Source organism: Hemicordylus capensis, chromosome 3, assembly GCF_027244095.1.
Source record: "Hemicordylus capensis ecotype Gifberg chromosome 3, rHemCap1.1.pri, whole genome shotgun sequence".
NCBI classification, from domain to species: Eukaryota; Metazoa; Chordata; class Lepidosauria; order Squamata; family Cordylidae; genus Hemicordylus; species Hemicordylus capensis.
Window position 1 is genome coordinate 128,386,106 of NC_069659.1, and position 16,594 is coordinate 128,402,699.

Genomic DNA, 16,594 nt, shown 5'->3' on the forward strand with positions numbered 1-16,594 from the left:
GTGGATGAGGGAAAGGGCCAAAGGCAGAGAGGAGGCAACAGAGAAGAAGAGTTGATTATTTTAAAGTATTCAGATAGACTGGGGAAATTATATCCAGCACTTACCAAATAAATGCCATGTATTACATAGCTAAAGCTAAAATTAGACAGGTAATTATTGTCGTTTTCTGACACAGAAAAAAGTTACCGTAGCTTCAGAATTCTGCATCCTGAAACGTTTCAATGCATTGCCACAGTGTTCCTCAATCAGCAGGCTTCGTTGTCAGCTACATATAGAGCGACAATGGTGAAGCTTTTCCCTTAGGAGTATGTGCATCAGCAGCTGCTTGCTTCTTTGTTTGGCTGTCTCTCCTTTAGGCATAGTCTCCTGCATTACTATGATTATTACTACTAAGATTTATATACCACTCTTCAACAACAACAACAAAAATCACAGAGCAGTTTACTCAGTAAAGAACAAGCATCCTGCAACAACCACTCTCCAGAATGTTCTTGCTACTGTAGAGAATAAAATTTCTGAGGCCTGTTTGTCCAGGACAGGGCCTTCTCAGTTATTGCCCCCTGTCTGTGGCACTCACTCAGCTGAGACCTGCATGGTCCCCTCTCTCCCAACCTTTAGGAGGAAAGTGAAGACTGCCCTTTTTATTCAGGTTTTTGCCCAATGAGCTGTCCCCTGCATTTTTTAGATTTTTAGTTACATTTGTCCTGTTCTTAGAGTGTTATTGGATTGTTTTTATTGTATTGCTAACTGCCCTGGAGTCTTAGGATGAAGGGCAGTATATAAATAACAACAAATAAATTTGAAGTGGCATATGCAGGTGCAGATACCCTTCCCCACAATGAACCTATTCTATCAGATCCGTCCCTGTTCGCTCATAAGTTCACTAGTGACCTTGAGTGTATTGTAACTATTTGTAACTTGTAAATTGTAACTATTGCCTTTGTGGGGGGGGGGGAGAAGGTAGGGGAGGATATAGCTCAATTTCCATACACTATGAAAATGGCAGTATAAGAATACCCACTGCCTTTCCCCAAATGATGAGTTATTTCCTGCCAAACAATAGCCAGGAATCTCACAAGATAAGTATATACTAGGGATGGGCCTCCGAACTGGTTTGATTGGCCGGTGATTGCGCCAGTTAGAAGGCCGGGGGCGGGGGGCATAGCTTTTAGGGTGGGGGAGGGTACATTTACCACTCCCTCCGCTTTTCCCCTGACGGCACTCCTTTTGTAAAGTTCCTTGTCAGGGCAGCAATGTACCTCCCTGCCGCCCCATGCCCTCTTTGGCAGGAAGTGGCCAGAAGTGCTGGGTGTGCATGTGCATGCTGGGCACGTATGCACACATGCACCCGGCACTTCCAGCCAGAGGGCATGGGGCAGCAGGAAGGTACACTTCCGCCCCAACAGGGACTTTATAAACAGAGCGCTGGCGGGGGTAAAGCGGGGGGGGGAGCAGGAGGGGGGAAGCGGGAGGGGGGTAAGTGCACCCTCTCCCGCCCTTAAAGTTATGCCCCCCCACCTTTGAACCGGCCCCTGCTAGTTCCGTGCAGATCCCTAGTATACACATGCTCTGCTATTGGAGCCTTTCCTCCCAGAATCTAGGACAGGTCCTCCCTACTTCTTAGATGAAGGCAGCATATGGCCACTGGACAACATCTTGCGCAGCTGATCCACCTGCACTGCTGTGGGCTTGTAATGAAGCATCAGTGGGTTTTTTTTTGGAGTGCAAATACTTTGAGTAGCATGCATGCACTCTGCCAACACATTGCTGATGGTCACTAGGGATGTGCACAGAACCAGCAATGGCTGGTTCAACAGCAGGGGCAGGGTTACCTTTAAGGAGCAGGGAGGATGCTCTTACCCCCTCCCCCCCAACAGAGGGAGTGTGACTCTGCTGGTTCTTTTGGATCTCTCGGTGGCATTCAATACCATCAACCATGGTATCCTTCTGGATCGCCTGGGGGAGTTGGGGATAAGGGATATTGCTTTGCAGTGGTTCCACTCCTATTTCTTGGGTAGATTCCAGATGGTGGAGCTTGGTGACAGGAGCTGTTATATGGAGTCCCTCAGGGCTCCATTCTGTCACCAATGCTTTTTAATACCTACATGAAACCACTGGGTGAGGTCATTAGGAGATTTGGTGCTGGGTGTTATCAGTATGCTGATGACACGCAAATCTACTTCCCCTTGTCATCGTCATCAGGAAATGGCATTCATTCCCGAAATGTCTGCCAACAGGCATTAATGGGCTGGATGAGGGATAGCAAATTGAAACTGAATCCAAGCAAGATGGAGGTGCTCATTGTAAGGGCTCAGAATTTGATGGATGGTTACATCTTCCTGTGCTGGACAGGGTTACACTCCTCCGGACAGAACAGGTACACAGCTTGGGAATACTCCTGGACCCAGACCTCACTCTGGTATCTCAGGTGGAGGCTATGGCCAGGAGTGCTTTCTACCAGCTTTGGCTGATTTAGAAGCTGTGTCCATTCCTTGAAGAGGATGACCTCAGAACAGTGGTGCATCAGCTGGTAATCTCCAGGCTTGACTACTGCAATGAGCTCTACATGGGGCTGCATTTATACATAATTCCAAAATTTCAGTTAGTTCATCAGCAGCCAGACTGGTCTCTGGGATAACCCAGAGACCATATTATGCCTGTTTTAAAACCGTTGCACTGGCTGTTGATATGTTTCCGGGCAAAATACAAAGTGCCGGTTATTACCTTTAAAGCCCTGAACGGCTTATGTTACCTTAGAGAGCGCCTTCTTCTGCATGATCCTCAGATGACCTTAATGTGCAGTGGGGAAGTCCATCTCCAGTTAGCACCGGTACCTCTGGTGGAGACTCAGAAGCGAGCCTTCTCTGTAGCTGCTCCTGGGCTGTGGAATGCACCCCCGGCAGAAATCCATAGTTTGAGTTCATTGTTGGCTTTCAAAAGAGCCCTTAAATCCTGTTTGACCTGGCGGTTTTTAAACTGTTTTAATTGTTAATGGTTTTATGCTGTTTTAAAATTGTTCTGTAATTATTGTTTTTAGAAGGATTAATTTGTGCATTTTATTTTTATTGTTGTGCACCATCCAAAGCTGTTTGGATGGCGTGGAATATAAATGTAAAATCATCATCATCATCATCAGCCACACAATACACCAGATATAACAGTAGTCAAGAAGAAAGAAAGAAAAGTCAAAATAATCGACACAGCAATACCAGGTGAGCAGAATAGAAGAAATAGAAATAGAAAAAATAACAAAATACAAAGATCTACAAATGGAAATTGAAAGGCTGTGGCAGAAAAAGACCAAAATAATTCCAGTAGTAATTGGCACCCTAGGTGCAATTCCAAAAGACCTCGAAGAGCACCTCAACACCATAGGGGCCACAGAAATCACCATCAGCCAATTACAAAAAGCAACTTTACTGGGAACAGCCTATATTCTGCGACGATAGCTATAACAACAACAGCAACAAAATTGACAATAAAATTCAGCCATCCCAGGTCCTTGGGAAGGACTCAATGTCTGAATAAAACAAACCAGTCAATAACACCTGTCTGACTGTGTAAACAAGAAATAATAATTTTAAAAATGGGAATTACATCTATTAATGTTCGGATCAATTTGACTACAGGTCTATTTGGTCAATGATTTCATAGCAAGGAGCAAAGTGAGAGAATGAATACGTGTTTTATGCATCTGGTGCTAGCATTGAGCATGTGTTTGGGGACACACAGTATGAACCTGGGGGGGAATGGAAGAGCAAGTTTACATTTTAAGTCTGATTTTGACTGCTAACATCACAAAAGAATGCCTCCTATTCATTGCCCTTTGCATTAGCCTAATCATTGCCCTCTGTTCCTTTCTGTAAATAAATGCACTGGCAAACAGCTGCCTTCTTTTAACAAGATTAGTGATAAACTTAAAGATCATGCCATGATATTGGAGACTAAACTAATTTGTTTAAGCTGCCGGTGAGTAGCCTTTTCAGCATTCTAGTAGTATAAAACCTGAACATTCTGTTCATCTTAAGATCAAGACAATTTGGCCTATAAGAACTTTGACATGTAAAATCTATCATGTGAGCAATTTCAAAGTTTTTCCATTGAAAAGCACGTACCCCAAACTCCCAACTATTTTTGTGCCCACTCAAAATATCTTAATTTGTCATTTTAGAAATTTTGGTAATGCCAAAAATTCAAGGTTTGTACCTTCAGGTGGTTTGGTAAAAACCCATCATGAATTCCTGCAGTAATGACGAGGCTTCAAAATCTTGCGGTAGCAAGCATGACTTGTCCCCTTAGCTAAGCAGGGTCTGCCCTAGTTGCATATGAATGGGAGACTTGATGTGTGAGCACTGCAAGATATTCCCCTCAGGGGGTGGGGCCACTCTGGGAAGAGCAGAAGGTTTCAAGTTCCCTCCCTGGCTTCTGGGACAATAGGGCTGGGAGAAATTCCTGCTTGCAGCCTTGGAGAAGCCGCTGTCAGTCTGTGAAGACAATACTGAGCTAGATAGACCAATAGTCTGACTCAGTATATGGCAGCTTCCTATGTTCCTAAGTCTGTCCTTAACTATAGCCAAATAGATTCCTGTCTGTTTGGCAAACTGGGAAGTCTCAAAAGAAAAAGTGGGCATGTCCAGGCTGAGCATGCTGCAGCAGTGTGTATATTTTTAGACTGAGAAAGTGGAGCTGCTATGTTTGCATGCATACACACACACACACACACACACACGAATGGGAGAGAGAGTGAGAATGTGTGCTATAACTCCTCTTGACTTGTGTTCTCTGACTTGTTTCACTTTCTCTAGTTATCTGATTTACTACATTCACTTTATTTGTTGTCTGAAATAATGGACAACATCCACCAGCACTGAGAGCTAAACAATTGATTGTGTTGTAGGCATAGTACACTTTAAAATTACTAGACAAACTATGAAGATAATATAAATATGGTGTAATAATGGTCTGCTCCCCAGAGCCGATGTAAAGATTCCTAATAATGTGAACTGCTCATAAATAAAGGAATTCTAGGATATTTTTTTAAAAAGAGTTTTCATAGAAGAAAAGGCAAGGCACAAATTTACTCATGCACTAAAAAACAAATGTTTTAAGAGTGAAAGTTAACATGTTCTACAGTCCAGCATCTGCTTCGAGATTTTTTTTTTAAAAAAGTGGAAATTAAATATGGTTTAATATAAATAGCTATTTAGCAAGTAGCTGTCTGCATAAGTTGCTGATCTTTTGATGGCTTTTGCAACTGGCTTTTTACATCACGCAAGGAGTGTTTAGTACTGTATTCAGCCACCTCATTATGTAAGTACCTTCCACTAACTGTCACAAGCAGACCGGGTGCTTCTCTTTTTTGCATTGATAGTATAATTTCTCTGTAGATTATTTCTTTTTTTTAAATCACAGCAGTTAAACTGTCTGCACATTCTGTGATGCATGAAGAGACATTCAGGAGGTTAACTAGAGTGCTCAAGTGGCTATAATGAGCTAAGTGCCAGTTTTACAACCTTCCCACAAATATTACAGCCTTTTAAAAAATCACAGCAAAGAAGGTCTGGTTAGCAGTTTCATAATTTAATGAAAAAAGTATTGTAAAAAGGGGACGTCTGAAAAAGACAGTCCATTTTTGAAAAATCGAATATATATATATATATATATTTATTTATTTATATAAAGCAAAACAAGAAAACAAATTAGGTTAAGAGGTAATACTTCAAAGTTAGCCACTGAACACACTGTAAAAACTAGCAAATACACTTTGGAGATAGATACCTGAAAACAATGCAGCCAAAGGCTCGTTCACGTATCTATTAAAATCATGTAAAATTAAAAAGAACACACACAGTTGCCTGGACTGATATATTTTAGTTGCCCTTAAACTAGCAAAACTCTGGGATCTTGCTGAAGCACCATTTCTCATCCTTTATATATTATTCTCATGTCACTAAGCATGAAACATGATTGTGTTTTCTTCTCCTGGCCACCAAAGTAATTGTTCCCAAATTCAAATCAATTTACTTTTATGACCAGTAAAAATTGTTAATAAATACATTAAAAATATGTAGAACAGATGTACAGAAAAGTGAACATTTTCAGCACCATTCTGAATGGCTCACAACTTAAATGCCTATCATTTCTCAACAACAAAAGAACAACATTTTTAAAGCTACAGCATATCTACACCAAAGGAAATGCCTTGAAATAAATCTTTGAAAAACAAAATTACAAACATACAAAAAAAAATCAATAAAAGTAAACAAAACTTTAAGAATGCCTGAAGTGAAGAATGTAGAAGTGCCAATTTTGTTTCACTTCCTTACTGAATGTCTCAAGAACATTTTATTCCCAACTAGATGCAACAGACTTACGGTTTTTAAGGAAAACTTTGCTCTCTTTTGTTTTCTGCCAAACATTAAATTACTGGATTTATATCCCCAGACCTTTGCATCAGATGTATAGTATTTCACTGACAAAAACAAATTAACTGACATCTAGACAAATGCTGTGCTGGCACAACGGAGGAGGGACACTTTTCACTAGCACTGCTCCCCTTTCCTCTGGACCACTGTGGCTTCTGTTCCTCATGGACATGTTTTCAGGGGGCACAGTGGACTTCAGAGGGAACACAGTGAAAATCGCCCCTCACCATAGCAAATTAGCAATTAGTCTGGACGTTGCCTATTGTGATTATGTCACTAATGAAACAATTTTCAGACACTGAAACCTGGTTTTCCTCCAATTAAAAATAAAAAAGGACAGGCATGAAGAAAGGAACTTCTTGACTTTTGGGGTTTAACATATATTAACTGCAAATAATAATAATAATAATGAGACAGTAAAAGTGGCCTAAATATTTTCCAAGTTGTTTGGCAATCAAACACATTTCAAATCACCATGCCTCATTATTTAACTTGGAGACCAACAGATACATTCCCTTGTATATACCTATTTTAATATTTTGTCTCAGAAATCTGGCAAAGTATTGTGTGTGGCATGGTGGGACTGAGTTCAAAAAAGCCTTCTGAGTTAACAGGGAAAGTTTGGCATCACCGGTGATTGCCTGAATATGTTAGCAATTAAGTACTTCTAGTATTAAACATTATCCACATATCAGCTGTTTGTACTGGCTGGATAAAATATTTTACAAGTGCTACCCACAAAAGCTACTTTGTACATAGGGATTTTTTTAAAAAAATACTAGAAGTTAAAGAGCAATTACAGAATAAAGCAAACTGCTACACTAAAGGGAAACAATGTTTAGCAGGAGCAAACTATAAGGGGAAAAATCTAGAGGTCCATGTGTTTGGCAGCATTGACTGTATTTGTAAACCTTTCTCAGCAGGTTGGGAGTAAATATTACTTATACTCTGAACCTATGCAGGCTTACTTGAAAGCAAGTCATAAATTAAAATGGACTTACGCACAAGGAAGCTTGTTTAGGAGCATACCCTTCATTCTAAAATTGGTTGAGAACATGATTTGTGTCTAGTAGTCATGTAAATCCTAATCCAGAAAACACTTAAAACGCATCCCATGACTTCAAATACACAGATCTTCCTGCTGTTACAATTCTTTTAAAGTTAATAGACTGCTTAAGTGTTCTCATGAATTGATGTTACATTGCATCTGCAACAAGAATGGTCTGATCATCTTCTTGCAGATTGTCACAGAATGATGGGAGGGCTTTTATAAATAAATAATTTAAAATAAAATAAAAATCACCTGCCCACCAGTACAAATCCTAACTGTGATTCCACAAAGGAAAGCTGATATATAAAACCATATCTGGAAGTCATACATAAAGTAAATGTTACTAACACAATGACCTTGGAAAATTCAATTTTTAACCATTTTCCCCAAATGGCAAGCCAACTCACTATTCAGAAAATAACTTCACTTGCTTATGGGCTCTGCACTGTCATCTTTAACCTGCAGATTCCAGGGTCTGCACCAGTACGCTTGGATGTACAAAGGCTGAGCTGTCCCCATAATCAGGGGTTTCTAATCACCTTTGCACTGAACTGTGAGAAATCAAATGTCTTTTGTTTCTACTGTGACAATCTCTATTGAAGTCTTTACTTGGACTCTCTCTCTCTGAGCTGCTTTTCCTCAATCTGATCTGCCCTTTGTTCTCATCACTCTCAGCTTCAGAGTCACTCAGTTCTAGATCAGGGCAATACCCATCATTGTCCTGGTAGGGGGTACTCCCCATCTGATATTCAAGAGTCTGCTTGCCCCATGTCCGCTCTCGTGTTGAAAGCCTTCTTGAGGGTTTTTCACAGCATCTGAGATCTTCTGTGGTCCTCACCAAGCTGTTGGTTGCCTCCTTGAAGGACCTGCTAAAGTGTTCTATCGTGGATTTTCTGAAGCTGCTCTGGCTAGCCAAGTGAGCAGATAGTACAGATTGCTGCTCATATATTGTCTGGCTGGAGCTGTCTCGCTGAGTGACATCCCCAACCCTGTTCATCAAGCCATTAGATTTTGCTATTTTAGAGTTCTGCTGAATTTTCCCATTCCCAATGGAGGACTGTCCATGTAAGACAGCTTGAAGTGCTAAGGGTTTGCCAGATGATTGCCCACGATGGAAGTCTGATGAGTGTGCATGTCCAAAATCCTTTGTTTCATTCCGAGTCTTGACAATCCCTCCAAGTAAGCCATTGCTTCTATTTTCATGCTGAAATCTCGAGTAGGATTTCATATGTGAAACAAAAGATTCCTTAGATACTGGAATGCCCTTTTTGCTGTAAAGTGTGGTGGTGGTGTCAGGAGAAAGGGGCTTGTTACCAGATTTCAAATTATTTTTGCAATCCCCCAATGCTGATTTCGGCATCTTTAGTTTCAAGGTGATTCTAGGAGGTGGATAAAACAATGTATTCTCTAGTGCATTTGTCAGAGCATGGCCTAAAATAGGAAAAAGAAAGACAAGGTATTTATGAGGCAGATTTCATCATACTAATTTAGGCAACACATCAGCTGTGGAACCTTTTAATATAGCAATTACTTCATCATAGATTTTATAAACACAGCTTTCAATTCATGAAAGTTTCTTTGTTAGGTTTCCTATCAAAGCAGTTTCAAGTAAATATTATAAAATTATTTACAATGTTACTAGATGTTCCCATTTGCACATACATTAAGGCTCCATACATTTCAAATACTAAGATCATAAAATTTAATGAACATATTATAGTCTAGTGGCTTAGGTGAATAATTTTGACACATTGAATCGAATTCTGAAACTGCAAAGTTGCTGTATGCATCATATAATATTAACATATTCTGTGGAGATGTCTGACCCAACTGATCTCATTCCTGTAACACAAGATTTATTTATTTAACATATCATATCATATATATATATATAATTCTCCTAAACATACCCGTCACTAATCCCATATGTGGCAGCTCTTGCAAGAGTTTGCGAGCAGCTGCCTGGGGGATAGCGGTGGGGACGTGGAGACAATGGCCACTGCAGGCCAGCCTGGCCGCAGGAGCAGGAGACAGGTGGCCCAGCCACAGAGAGGAGGTAGGCCAACCTGGGTTGGCCAGCAGGAGCACAAGGAAGAGGCGGGCTGACCCAGCACAGACAGCAGGAGCCAGAGACGGGCGACCCAGCCTGGCTGGCGGGAGGAGGTGGTGGGCTGGCTTCTGCCAGCCAGAAACCTTGGGGTGGGGGTGAGAAGCAGGCGGCGGGGGGCGGGGGGAGGAAACAGGCTGGCTGGCCTTCCAGAAAGCGGGGGGGGGGAGGGCAGAGAAAAGTGTCCGGGCGGTCCATGGTGGGGGAGAGGAAAGTAGTGGCAGTGGGTGGGCCAGCCGGAGGTGCACATTCTCTGCGCCCCGCCCAACTAGTTGTTGCATATTTTTCTTGGCTAAAATAATAGCAATATAGATATTTTGGAGGGAAATAATCCATAAGTGACTTCTTCAAACAGGAAAGAATAGCAGATCCCACCACAATTCAAGGTGTTTGATACACTCATTACTTTAAGTACAGAGATATGGGAATTTAAATATCAGGACACCACTTTTTAGTTTGACTTCAGTACATTTTTCTTGTTGACAAAGAAAGGCAGATACTTGTCACATTCAGAGTTTCACTGCAGTGGCAAAGACACTTTACAGAAGCACTTCCTTGAGCACTTTTTGTTTTTTCTACCTTGGCTGCAACCATCCTCTGTTTTTGTCTAGCTAAATACTTCAAGAATTGGGACATTCTGCTAATGTTATCAAACTCTTTAAACACATGTTGGCTTGATATATACTTTGATTAGTGGATGAAGCCATTCTGCACCGGGGGTGGGTTCTCTTTAACTCCTTGATGCTTTCAGGAATAACCTTCATAGATGTGATATGCACAGGAAGCTAATGAGTGTGATTGACAGTGTCTAGGATTATGAACTGGGGGCAAGTGTCCCCATTATTTGCTTTATTTTACTTATTTATTTATTTGATTTCTATTTTACTTATTTATTTATTTGATTTCTTCCAAAAATGGCTCAGGGCGGTTTACATAAAAACAACACTAAAATCTTTCCTCCCACGATTTAAACATCTAATAGGCATTCTAAACAAAATAAAAGCAGAGAGGTAGCATTTGTACATTTTACAAATATCCTTGCTGCCACCATTGATTTTTGGAAGCATAGGTCACTATGTTTGGACACAGCCATAGAAAATGCATGTGTAGGGCATCTATGTTAAATGTACCAAGTTTGAAGCTTTAATCCATCAGACTGCAAATTCACTCACAATATGCGCTAAACCACTAGATCTGTGATTCTCAACCACCGGTCCGTGAGGCATTGGGTACTGGTCCATGAGGCATCACTAATAAAAACCACCACCCCCCCCAAAAAACCCCACAATTTTGGGCAGGTGGGGGCCACTGAAAGCTCTCTGGAGCTCATTTCCAGGCAGCCCTTGCTGCTGGATAATGTTCATCTCACTTCCTCGAAATGAATATTATCCGGCAGTAAGGGCTGACTAGAAATGAGTTCCGGAGAGCTGCTCGGAATTGTTTTTTGGGGGGTGCCTGGGGGTGGGGGGCTGACTCCCTTACTAACAGTTGGTCCAGGAAACTACGCACAAATAATGTGCCGGTCCATGACTCCGAAAACGTTGAGAAACACTGCACTAGACAATTATTGAAATGCTCATACTAAGTTTGTAGGAATTGTATATTTTAGTGATTGGAATCTAGAGTAAAGATTTTACAAATTTATAGCAAGGTAAACTGAGCTGGGTGGGGGGAAGATCATACAGGTAACCTATAACAGAATTCTCAGTGGCAGTTCTGTATGTGCAACTGAAGAAGGAGTTTAAGCAACAAAATAACATTCCTAGGACAAAAAGATTTTAATACACTATAGGAGATAAACACTGTAAAGACCTAAAAAGTGATAGCAGTCAGACAATTACTGTATATTTTCTGTTATCCATTACCTGCAGCAATTTCCTGATTAATAAGCTGAACTTGTAAATTGAAAACTTGCTCATGTGCTTTGCTGTGAGACAGTTTTAACTTCTCTCTTCTGCTTACCATGTAGCAAAGATTCCTTACCTACAAGAGGGAAAAACAAAGAAAAATCCCATACACTTTAACCTGTGACAGATCTTTTAGAACTACTAAGGAGATAATGCAGTTACAAAGACCAGACAGTGATCAGTCTCCTCCCATATACAGGGATCAAAAAAGAAAGTTGTAGGGAAACAACATGCTATAAGAATCTCAGAAAGGCACATTCTTATTCTTTAGCACACACAAGTTTTGTATAGTGTGTCACAATCCAAAAGTCTCCTGGCTCCCCACTTCATAACTCTTTTTAAAATCTATCAACATTTTTTAGTCTTTCCATTTATATTTATATTTCCATCTCAACCATCCATTTCCAAAACAAGCTCCTGAGGGTTTGAAAAATTCACCAAGAAGATTGTTCAGGAACACAGGAACACAGGAAACTGCCATATACTGAGTCAGACCATTGTTCTATCTAGCTCAGTATTGTCTTCACAGACTGGCAGCGGCTTCTCCAAGGTTGCAGGCAGGAATCTCTCTCAGCCCTGTCTTGGAGAAGCCAGGGAGGGAACTTGAAACCTTCTGCTCTTCCCAGAGCGGCTTCATCCCCTGAAGGGAATATCTTGCAGTGCTCACACATCAAGTCTCCCATTCATATGCAACCAGGGCAGACCCTGCTTAGCTATGGGGACAAGTCATGCTTGCTACCACAAGACGAGTTCTCCTCTCCCATTTAATTTAAATCTCCCATTTAATTTAATTTGGTGGCTATTAGTTTCCAAGAACAGTTCAGTTGCCGCCGCACTGAGTAGGTGAATTTCTAACATCACAATTAGGATGGTATGATTGGAGGCTTTTCAGTAGAAATTACTGAAATAGATATTCAGTAGATATTACTGCCTTTTGCCCTGGCAGGATCACAGCCCAATCAACAGCTCCACTGCAGAGATCCCATCCTTCAAGCATGCATGCAAACAGACAAATTCATTGCGCATCACAGCACTGGTAGGGCTAGCATCTTTTGACTCTGGCTTATCAGCAGTTTAATAAGCATGGAGATACCTGGTGATGGCACTTCAGGAAAACAGGTTATAGGTGCTTGGATGATTACAATGGAAGGTAGCTATACTCCCCTCCTCTGCACAGCTTCAGCCCATACGCAGTCATTCAGTGGGATAAAACAGCAAGCATATACAAACCACATCTTCCCAAATGGAATTAGATATTATGTAGATGTGCCGCCACCACCCAGGAGCCTCTGAAAGCATTTCTCATGCCATGCAAAAACAAAGTTGGAACAACCCCAGGACATCTCCCCTCCAGCTAATATTCTTATTACTTCGTTCCTTGCAATTTCCCTTCCCTTCTTTCCATCAGTGCCTCGTATAGATTTTCTTCTTTTCTTTCTAGGTTCCTATTCTCACTTATTTCTTTATACTTGTATTCTTTCTCCCTTTCCTGAAGACATTTTAGGCACATAAAAACAGTTTAGCATGCAGATCTTACCCTCTCTAGATCTTGCCTTAAGTGCATAAACATCCTCATTCGAGTGTGAATGCTATCTTCTTTTGGCTGAACTAAGCCATTTTCTTCATCCTCCTTGGGAGGAAATAATGGTTTATTAAAGTTACTTTTCCGTTTTAATTTCCAATAATTATAGATCAAGTCCACAGTGAGCTTTGGGAGGCCCAGTTCTGCTGCAACATCATCTATTCTCACGAGTGAATAGAACTCCTCCTCCAGCTCCCGAAGCTTCTGAGCACGCAAACTAGTTTTCTCACTCTCAGTCTGCTTCTGGTCTGCTGTGCTCTTGGGGTTGTCATCTGAATTAGGCACCAAGTTCTGCTTGGTTTTGCTATGCTTCAGACAATATGACTTGAACTTGACCTCATCACCATCATCCAGGATGGTTTTCATCTCTAGGCTATGCTCAAAGGCACACGTGACATGAAAGGCAATGATGCAGCTCTTCACAGAGCACTGTTGGATGAAGGAGGGAAAGCACATCAGCACAAGCAGTAGCAGAAGAAAGTCAAGCAAGGAAACCTTAGAAGTTTAGAGTTGTTATGATTGTACAAAAATTTTATGGTGATATTCAAGAGGTACCACTTAGGTTTAAAATTTGCAATTCACAAGCTGAACATCTGAATGGCAAGTTCCAGGCCCGACCCCACCCCTCAAATCAATTCAAACGCTCTTATGAGAGACAGCATATAAACTAAAATTAACTTTTCAGTGTAGTATTTCACAAGTTTCAGATATAAATCTGAAATCTGAAATATAGAAGACAGTGTTAATAACTCCAACGCAGGCTATTCAAGTACCAAAAAACATACTTCCTGAATTAAACCTAGCATTCCAGCTATTCTATAACATCATCTAACAGATGACAAATTGAGTAAGTAGTTTGGTAATGGCGGCATATTAATCAGCCTTTGTAATCTGTTATTACTGCACTTCTACAAAACTGATTTAACTAAAACTCTGCCACTACACTAGCTCAGTAGCAGCAGAAATTGGGATCCACAGCTTCATGACCAATCCATTGTGATATAGCACCTAGCGCTTACATAGAACTGTAAAGAGCTTAAACATGCACTGCTTCCGGAATTGTAAGAATTCTCAAAAGTAGGTCACTACTGTATTTTTAGAAATCGGGAACTGGTCTCCTGTTTTCAAATAGCGAGCTGAGGGGGTAGTGGCTTGGCAAAGGTGACTAGTGAGTTTATTGCCAAGAAGCAATTTGAAATGAAGATTCCCCTGTGATAGGAAGGTCTGTGCTGCCATTTCTGCTGACATTAAGACAGATTACTCAGCAAAACCACACCAGAAGACAGATGCAGGACCTAAGTCCTGAAAAGGATTCAGTGTAGCTTTTTCAGAGAGCATTTTGCTTTATGACTTTTAAAGAGATTTGTGCTGCAAGAACACTATCAAAGCATTGAACCATCTTGTCCTGTCACAGCTACATGTGGTAGATGTTGGAAGCAGAGAGGACAGAGCAGTGGTAGAGGCTCAAAGCTCCCCAGCAGACCCAAGGCTCTGCAGAAAGACAGAGCCATCTACTTCTTTCTCATCCCTTCCCTCAATGCACCTTTATGTAGGAAGACCATAATACTTGGGGCCATTAAGACTAATTCTTAATGCACACAGCATTAAGAACAGCAACAAACCCATAGAAGTCCTAAAGAAGGCATTCAAACTATAGAAAGACATTTGTGGTTTTGATCACCAAAAATATTTAGCAATGTTACACAAACAGTATCTGCTGCAGACATCTAGATAAGGTTTCAAAGCATACCCATGTTGGAGATTCTCCATGATAAGCTGAAGTTTCCTCAGCACCTCTTTGAAAAAAATGAAGCAGTTCAAGCAAGCATGCAGATGTCTTTAGCTAATAACCATTTCTCAGTGTATGCAAATATTCAAACTCAAGCTCTTTGAAAAGCTATATCCAGCTGTGAAGACAACTAGCTGCTGACCAATACCTAGAAGTTCTGTTTGAAGACTTCCTTCCTTCCTTTCACAGAAGGTCAAATGTTTCTGCTGTTAAAGGCTGTTAACCTGCAAGAGACTGCTGAGAGCACAGAAGCTACTATAGTTCTCTTTCATCTAGCACTCTACAAGATTGTTGTTCCTTAACACTCTGAATGTGGAGTGCTTGGTAGTGTGCAATTTCTACTCTGCAATCTCAAAGGCCACAACAGAGAATTGCACCTACCTGAATACAAGCACCAGTTTTCAATTTGCATAAGCTGCAGACTAAAGCCCATCTACTTGGTGGAATATGCGACACTTTTGTAATCGGTTCCATCCTTTCTGGGCAAGCAATGCTTACCTACAAGCAAAATATGGTATGAATTACTACTACTGACAATGCAAGAAAGAACTACCAAAAGATCTACATCAGCACCTAGTAAAATAGGCAAATAGATAGGAAATTGAGGTGCACTAGCATAAGGATTGGGGTAGGTTTTACAAACACTTCCTTACCAGTCACTTAAATGCAGGCTAAAACAAGAAGTGATTAAATACAAAATAAGGTTACTTGTTATCAACAAGACATGTGGTTAGCTCGATACAAAGCAACAGGTCTTAGCCACCACACACTCTATACCTCAGAAGAATCAGTGATCCCTGCTACGACTGTGCAAATAGTTGACTGTTAAATGTCAAAGTCAATCATTTGCATGCTGCACATTGCTCCTGGCTCTGTGGGAAGGCGATGGCATGTACCTCTGCAGAGAAGTCCTGTTTATAGCACTGGAGCTGGGGGGCATTCAAGGGACTGGGAAGCCCCAGTGATGTCTTGGAAGATGAGTGCTGGGAAATGTGGTTCTTCCCCATACAGCTCTATGGGGAAAGACTACATTTCCCAGCACTCCCCACTTCTTCCAATATGTCATTGAGGCTTCTGGTGGATGTGAATTCAAATCCTTTTAATGTGAACGGTCTTCCCCATTGTCATGCATTCTGTGTGGAGGTAAGCACTGGGAGTTGCTGCTTCCCTATGGGGCCAAGACCAATGTGTAGATGATTCAGCTTTGAAGCTGAATCCTTGCACAGCTCCAATTCCTGCAATGAGCAGGGATTAGACAAGATGACCTCCAAGGTCCCTTCCAACTCTAAAATTCTGTAACAGCAGCAAGTGGCTATAAAAGTTGTACAAATTCCTCAGTTCAGTATTCAGACTAGAGATGGCCAATCTTTCTAGCCTTGGGATTGATTCTATTCTCTAGACTCTAGTACTGGTAGTGGCAGCCAGTGACCCCTGTAACAAGGAATCCCAAACGTTGTTGACTATAACTGCTATCATACCCAGCTGCAGTGGCCTTTGGATGGAGATTATGGGAGTTGTAGTCAACATCTGGGAATCCCTGTTACAGGGAATACAACATGTCAATGGAATAATCTGACCTCCTCCCAAGTGGTCATGCTCTGACATACTTGCTTCCTTTCCTTACCAGTGGTCTAACTATAAAAGTTGCTATGGTCCCCAGGGGTTAGATAAAGATGCTGCAGGGGCTTTGGCCTCTAGCTGGCCATCCTGTTGCAGACTACAGACAGTGATAG

General features: G+C 41.3%; 2 protein-coding genes across 10 annotated transcripts in view; both read right to left on the reverse strand.

Annotated features, from left to right (window-relative positions):
* The window catches only part of LOC128349920 (regucalcin-like), a 52,212-nt gene extending 46,783 nt beyond the window's left edge, over positions 1-5,429 (reverse strand). Inside the window, exon 1 of the mRNA XM_053307241.1 lies at positions 4,207-5,429. The gene's annotated coding sequence lies outside the window, so the exon portion shown is untranslated. The remainder of the gene's footprint in view (positions 1-4,206) is intronic.
* A 135-nt stretch (positions 5,430-5,564) lies between these two features.
* Positions 5,565-16,594, reverse strand: part of JADE3 (jade family PHD finger 3) — a 65,206-nt gene continuing 54,176 nt past the window's right edge. For all 9 annotated transcript variants that reach the window (XM_053307228.1, XM_053307229.1, XM_053307235.1 and 6 more), the window contains 4 exons: positions 15,243-15,359; positions 13,028-13,501; positions 11,449-11,566; positions 5,565-8,907 (listed from right to left, as the gene is read on the reverse strand). In XM_053307228.1, the coding sequence (XP_053163203.1) occupies positions 8,012-8,907; positions 11,449-11,566; positions 13,028-13,501; positions 15,243-15,359 (1,605 nt within the window). In that variant the 3' untranslated portion in view covers positions 5,565-8,011. The remainder of the gene's footprint in view (positions 8,908-11,448; positions 11,567-13,027; positions 13,502-15,242; positions 15,360-16,594) is intronic.